At 39.3% G+C, this 7,469-nt stretch overlaps 1 protein-coding gene across 1 annotated transcript; it reads right to left on the bottom strand.

The window, feature by feature from the left end:
* Nucleotides 1–2,364: 2,364 nt before the first annotated feature.
* On the bottom strand, nt 2,365–5,459 carry LOC135462583 (uncharacterized). Its single transcript, XM_064739810.1, has 7 exons — nt 5,348–5,459; nt 4,881–5,168; nt 4,582–4,743; nt 4,287–4,326; nt 3,982–4,082; nt 3,760–3,795; nt 2,365–3,276 (listed from the first exon to the last, which is right to left on the bottom strand). The coding sequence occupies exons 1-7, from the start codon at nt 5,457–5,459 to the stop codon at nt 3,191–3,193; spliced, it is 825 nt and encodes a 274-aa protein (XP_064595880.1). The 3' UTR covers nt 2,365–3,190.
* Between the last annotated feature and the right edge of the window lie 2,010 nt (nt 5,460–7,469).

The raw sequence follows: 7,469 nt of genomic DNA, 5'->3' as shown, positions 1-7,469 counted from the left end.
ACGGTCTACTTTAGCCCGTGAAATCTCGACACAGCCTAAATATTCAAAAGCCCAAAATATAACATTGTCATTCAGGAAGTAAAAATAGGCCACAGGTAACCTCAATGAAACTGACACTCTTTACAAGTTTTTACATTCTACTGCACAAATTTGAAATGAGCCTAACGTCAACCCAGATGACAACCAAAACCCTTTGTTTGTTTTACACGTTAACATGAACCTTTGTACGTAATTCTAGATCTGTGATGCCTATTAGAATACTTTCTCCAGGTATTCCTGCAGGTATTTTTCTGCTCTTTGTCAATTATATATACATGTAAGTATGTTGACCCTCTCGCGACATCACGATGAACACCAGTTTGTTACTGATCTCCCACCCCGCCTTACAACACAGTAATGACCTATAACGTCAATAGGAGAATGTTTAAAGACAAGAAAACACTAACGTGAAGAATATGTCAGATGAAAGGCCTTTAGACATTGCCCACCTAAACAGTGTGAATTACCCAATAGAATTTTATTAAATTAGTAACATACTTGTGAAACTTTGCATTAAACGGCGTACTTTTCTGCTTATATTGGGGCTAGTGATGTCACATCAGGTTTCCGGTAACTAAAGACTACATGATTACATGTACGCATTTACGGCATGAACATTGAAACGAACTATTTCAAGTACAACTGATGGATATGATGTCACTGATGCTCTCTGGGGCGCTACAGACCACCGTAAAAGATGCTCCTTTTTAGAGCCCACAGCAGTATGTGAATTAATCAGACAAATTTGGGGTACATGTCTAAGTACAGAGGATGCGTCTTAGGGTGCAGAAAGTTCAAGGGATATATAGGTCATGAAAATGTTAAAAACAGAAGTCGATGTATTGATAAGTTCTATATTGATATCAGGAACAACGTCAAAGTCCATACACTTCAGAACTTTACTAAAACATTACATGTGCCACTCTCCGGGCATTGTTTAAACGCTGTGTTGCACCCTGGTTTACAGCTATTGTCAAACTGTGGGTTACGAATCGCAATAAAAAAAATTAAATCCATTCCAGTACGTCAAAACAGAATCTTTCACCTCCTCACGCTTTAGTATTTCACACTCCGCGAGGGAAACTGTGTGAGTAACTTAACACACGTACATGTTACAGCTGGCTGATCTCTTTATGCCCAGGACGAATATTTCCGTGAAAATTAAAAACATTTGATGTACTTTTATATGTTAGCCTACATCCTAAACTACTTAATAAGAAATAAAAACAAAGCATTTCATTCAGCTTTTAAGCCTCCAGGAGGAGCTGCCCCGCCTACGAAGAGATACGAGTACAGAAATTTAGAGTAGAGGCCAGCAAATCTCAATGACATATACGCAAGAGGAGTAATACCAAGAATGAGGGGCCTCAGTGGTGGAGAAGATTAGCACGCCAGCACCCAGGAGCCTCCCACCAATCCGGGTGCTGTGAATTCAAGTCCAGCTCATGCTGGGCTCCTCTCCGGCCTTACGTGGGAAGGTCTGTCAATAAGAAAGGTTGTGGGGTTCCCCCGGGGTCTGCCCACCATAATGCTGGACGCCGTCGTATATGTGAGTACGATACAAAACACCAATCAAATAAATAAATAAATGACGACAAGAATGGAAATTAGTCGCCGCATCATAACAGATCTAAATATTATTCCAATGTGGTAATGCATTTTTCTGTGACATGTCATGTGACAAATTCTGATCATTACAATTGAAAACAAGTCATAGTTATATAAAGAAATAGTATATAAATGTCATTATAAAGTCTAAATAAATCTTTCCTCATTCCATAGCGACTACTGGTAGAGTACATCTAATCCGAATTTAACACCCACATGTAGACGTAATATTTTAATTAACAGTTTTCATATATACTACGACATACACCTAAAATTCAAATTCGTTGTAATTAATTGATAAATCTACGTTTAAAATATTCTTGCACGTCACCCTTGAAGGGCTAAAGTAAATGCATTTTCTCCAGCCTGTCATATTTAACTTAAATACTGTGGGAAGTTTCCTAGGCCTTGGATAAATTGGCTACGAGTTCGAATCCACCTCTGTCTGGTGTCGTCGGCATGTTATTCCATTCAGGCAGAACCATAAACTTAACGGCACTATAACAAGTTTTCGACAAATAATCCGCGTCGTGAAACAATGATCTGACAAAAGATATAAAGGAAAGAACAAACCAGCAAATTAACACACGGTCAATTCGGTTTTAGAAATTGGCTTTTACTTCCCCCAATTTGACCATGGCTTATGGCCAGTGGCCAGTTCTAGCTGTCGGTCATTACCTTCACTGATGTTCGTGCTCATCCGTGCAATGCTCTGGACTTTTAGTATAGCTTTCATCGTCAGTTTCAAGGACACGATGACAAAATTTCATTCCATACATGACGCGTAATCCCCAGATCGATTAAAGCGTGACATAAAATACGACAGCCAAATGAAACAAAAAGCATTTACATGTTTAAAAAGTACACATTTATATAATGTTCCACCTACATGAGATTTCAACTTTATTCCTCCTCTCCTTGGCAAAGTTTACATTACCGTTATATGTTAATGTCTCTCATCATTTTAGAGCCTAGACTAACAAATCTTAATGACATATAAGCAAGAGGGTTTATGGCATTAGTACAGTTTATTCAGCGTTTATTCAGCGTTTCTTCATTCCGCCGCCTGTTCGGTCTAATTACCTTCACAGAAGTTTCACAATGGCGGTTTCCATACACACTCATGCTACTTTATCTATACGTCCGAAGTTCGAATATAACCACAGTACGGCTAAAGTGCTGCCAATGTGGGGTTGAGCCATAATCGACCATTTGAATTAAATCCTAACAAGGATTAATAAGGGGCTGTAGATATGTACTAGTGATAATTGCTTTCCAACATTTCTTCCAAGATCACAACACTTCCCTCATTTGGCCTTTCATATATACTACGACATATACTTAAATTAAATCCTGACAAGGATTAATAAGGTGATAATTATTAATGTACGTGTGATAATCGCTATCCAACATTTCTTCCAACATTTACAACACTTCCCTCATTAGGCCTCTCAAAATGCAACGCATTATACCATTAAATACGTGTCAGGAATTGTTTCTTTTATCACATACATGAGCTGATACTAAGAAGTACACTTTATGTTCATAACACGGTTGCATTCTCGTAGACTCTGTTCTCACCAGGTGTGGATGACGCCGTTGTTCCTGAGAGCTCCTCGTAATGTGGTCCTGGTGATTGTAAACACACGTAAAAAGTCCGTACAGAATATGACCAAAATACCTACACCCGCCGTCCGCCACATTAAGCATGAGGTTTATTCCATTTATTTATTTCGTGTTACACTGTGTATGAACATAACCAACCTATTGAGCTTCAATTCAATTTTTTCGATGGACATTTTCCAACATCACGTTACAAATCAGAATGTCTTGCTTACGAAAAGCAACTACGAGAAGAAAAGATTTTTGATGTTATGACAGTGGTTCTAGAACTGCCGAGTCAGCGAATGGTAAAAGCGGAGAAACACTTCTTCTAACAAGGATTCACTTAAAATAGCTTACAGCAACCTGTAATATGAATCAGGGAGAATAAATGTTACTTATTTTGTTAATCTCACCTAAGCAATTAAAAAGTACGCAAAACATTTTACTCAAAATGTCATTTTAAATCAGATTAAGGATATTGGGTGATGCTCATCAGAAATATCTTACCTGGGTTGGGTGTGGTGTCCAAATCCTCATAGTGACCTGTGACAAGCGAAGAGTAGCCATCAGTGAACATCTGACTTCAATTCATTGTGAAAGTTTGAATCCAACACAGTTTAAACATTTACAATAAGTAATATTCACCAAATGCTTTTACCCAAAGAACTGAGTTCTTTGTTACATAATGTTCCAAATACTTGTGTGCGGAAAACATAATGTTGAGTTTACCATGTGAAACAAGTTCAAGGTCAGTCGTATCTTCCACAACTGTGTCTTCTATACCCCTATATTCCACAACTCTATCTTCTGTACCTCTGTCTTCTATGATCCTGCCAAAGTAACAACATTCAACAAGGTCATTTACCTTTATCCACAAGGGTATATTTCTAAAGATTTATGCCTAGTTCATAACACATCGGCATTAATAACTTGCACGAAACTGCAGATAAAATTACAGATGAGAACATCATAATCTTAGTAGAGGACATTTGTGATGAAAGAATGCTGGAAGACAGATGGTGTTAAATACGTACCTCATGACTTGTCCTGTACCCTGTTTGTCTGAGGTGTCTTCTGACAACAAGAAAGGCAACAGAGGAATTTAAGACGTACAAGTGCGGACATATTAAAACAAGAGGCTACTGTTATGTGCTATTCTCCCATTTTACACCACACATTTTGTACCATTAGAAAAAGGATAACCAGGTGTGGTTTTTAACCAGACTTGAATATAAGAGATTGTAACACACAAGTACATTTTTAATAGAGACAAATAATAAATCGTTAACATAACTGTATAGAGAGGTATGCATAACGGTTAGACCTAACCTTTGTTTCCTGTTGATGGCGTTTTTCGCAGCTGCCGGCAAGTGACGGAAACAACAATAATGGTGACGACTGCAATACCAATAACAACACCTATGGCAAGCATACCACCTTTACTGACACCGGCTTCATGAACGTCCTTCTGTCCATGGATCGCCTGTGCAGCTGCAAACACAATATTGGCTATTTAGAAAAAGATGCCGCAAACGTATTACTGACATTATTATTACAGCCAAAACGTCACATCTGAGGCTAGCAATAGCTATCATCAAATGGGCCAAAGTGCAATGTATAAAACTCACCTTGAACGGTGCAGTTGGCTGTAGCATATTGTGAAAAGGTGATGTCTGAGACAGGCTGAAGTCTAAAATGGTACAACACTCCAGATTGTAAACCTGACAGGGTTTTCCGGACAAGTTTTACTCTTCCTAGATTTCTGACGAGTTCTGCTTTCCATTCCCCCTGTTTTCTTTTATACTCCAAGTTGTAATATTCCACCAGAGAGTCATCAATTCCAGACGCCCAAATCAGAGTGGCCTGGTTGTCAGCACAGGATATCACCTCTATCTCCTGTGGTATAAACTGACCCTCTAATAATAAAAAAAAAAGTCTAATCAATAAAAAAGATAATAGTTTTTCATTTCAGATCGCTGACATCTGACTGAAATTGTAAGACATGTTTATCACATAGATGGCACAACAGATCTCTCCCTGAATAAATACATTTATTTTTGCCACATATTCAAAATTTTCAAATAAAATACTATACCAGTCACACTTATTGTTATTTCCCTAGTTGATGATCCAATACTGTTCGTAGCCTCGATCTGATACACGCCGGAAATCCTCGCTTCGGCTGACTCAAACTCCACTGTCGACATGGTGACGTCACGTCGAGCAGGACCTCGGGAGTTTGTCGTCACAGCGTTATCAATTCGACGGCCACTTTGATACCAATGGATGACGACATCATCGTTGGATATTACGTCACATGAGATTTTTAGTCTCTGACCTTCGAACAGTGTCACTTGAGTTGTGTTACATGTTATTTCTGGGGCATCTGTTTAAATAAAAAGTTAAAAAGTCATAAACAATATCCGTTCCACATGCACATTATATTATTTCTAAACTACCTTTTCAACGATAACATCCATCGCACTCATCTCACTAAACGTTACATCCACAACAGATATCATTTGTAACTTAAACGACGCTTAGAGAGAAATTCCACAACAGATATCATTTGTAACTTAAACGACGCCTAGAGAGAAATGTGTATTCTCGTCTTGCTTTCATATTTTGCAACACGACAATATATATCTGCGAAAACAATAAACAATAACATACTTACACATCACATCCAGGGTTAAACTGGGAGATACACGTTTACTACCTCCATTGCCAGGTCTCTGAGCCTCACATCTGATGACATTACCATCCTGATATCGATCAACCCTCACTGTATACTGTTGTGTGGTCAGGTATCCGTGATTGGACCCTGGCTGCGAGCTCACTTCTGATATCTCTCCTGCTGATACAGGACTGCTGTTGTTGTACCAGGATAGGACGGCAGCAGGATTGGACTCACTAGTGTTACATGTAAATGTCACTGTGCTGTTTTCTTTGACGGTGACTGTGTTTCCTGATTGTCCGGAGTCTGCTCTGAGCTGTATGCTGCCAGGTCCGACTGAAATGAACACAGGCTGGTTAACATCGGTAGGTCAGGAAGTCAATGAACGTTTAACGGCAGTACAATTAAAAATCCATGAGGTTACTTATGGAAAGCGGGGTCTGAGTGGCTAAGGGGTCTTGGTTGCCACCGCGGTGCACTAATTTATTAATTTATTAATTTAGGAACATTATGGTGGGAGAAAACCGGGCAGAGCCCGAAGAAAACCCACAACCATCCGCAGGTTTCCGGCATACCTTCCCACGTACGCGGCGCAATGACGCGAAGCCTCTCACCAATGTGGTCGCAGTGAGTTCATGCTGGCGTCTTCTCCGGGATAGTCTGCCAGCAATCTGCGATTGGTCATGTGTTTCATCCGTTCTGTGTCTAGTTTTCCTCCGTTGTAGAAGTGAAATATTCTTGAGTACAACGTGAAATATCAATGAAATATACAAATTAATATTTATGGAAAGGAAAATAATAACTTTTACAATCATTAAATTAATTCTCTTATCCTAGTAGTCGCTACCAAAAATGCAAAATTCTTTGATGCTCCTACCTTCGATTGATTTTAATGGTTATAGTTTCGATTGAATGTCATCCGACCAATGTAGGCATGTCAATGTTCGTCACTTCAATATTATTAACAATAGCAAATATCGTTATCACAAATGACAGAATTTCTTCTTAAGTTTTATTCCGTTTAATTGTGTAAAGAGATCAAAAGTTAACACAGCACGAATGTTTTAGAGCATGACCTTACATTACCGCATGGATGACCTTGTACTCGGGTCCAAGTCGCTGAACAATGACGCTACTTATTGCAAGGAATTCGCGTCAGTATATAGATATGTGGCATATTCTAGCCTCCAAAGCCTTACATAAAACATTGAATGTTCTGCTTTTCTGCTCCGTCCATCTTGACAACGTCCCGTTTTGACTCCCCTTACACACACACGTCTTCTGGTTCATGGACGGACTGACAGTTATACTGATACTGATCTGCTGACTTCCAGCGTTACCGTCAACTGTGTTTGTCTGTCCACACTCCGATGACCAGGAGAGTGCTGGTCGGGGATTCCCCTTTCCCACCTGACAGGTCAAGGTCAGTGTTTCTCCAGATTCTACAGCTGTGTTGCTAATATAACCTGACAGTAGGACGCCACTCCGTGGAGGATCTGACAACAGAATAATCGTCATTCAGTTCGTATGTATGTTTCAA

The sequence above is a fragment of the Liolophura sinensis genome, chromosome 1 (genome assembly GCF_032854445.1).
Source record: "Liolophura sinensis isolate JHLJ2023 chromosome 1, CUHK_Ljap_v2, whole genome shotgun sequence".
Lineage (NCBI taxonomy): Eukaryota > Metazoa > Mollusca > Polyplacophora > Chitonida > Chitonidae > Liolophura > Liolophura sinensis.
Note: the sequence above shows the minus strand (reverse complement) of the source record. Positions and strands in the feature narration are given on the sequence as shown.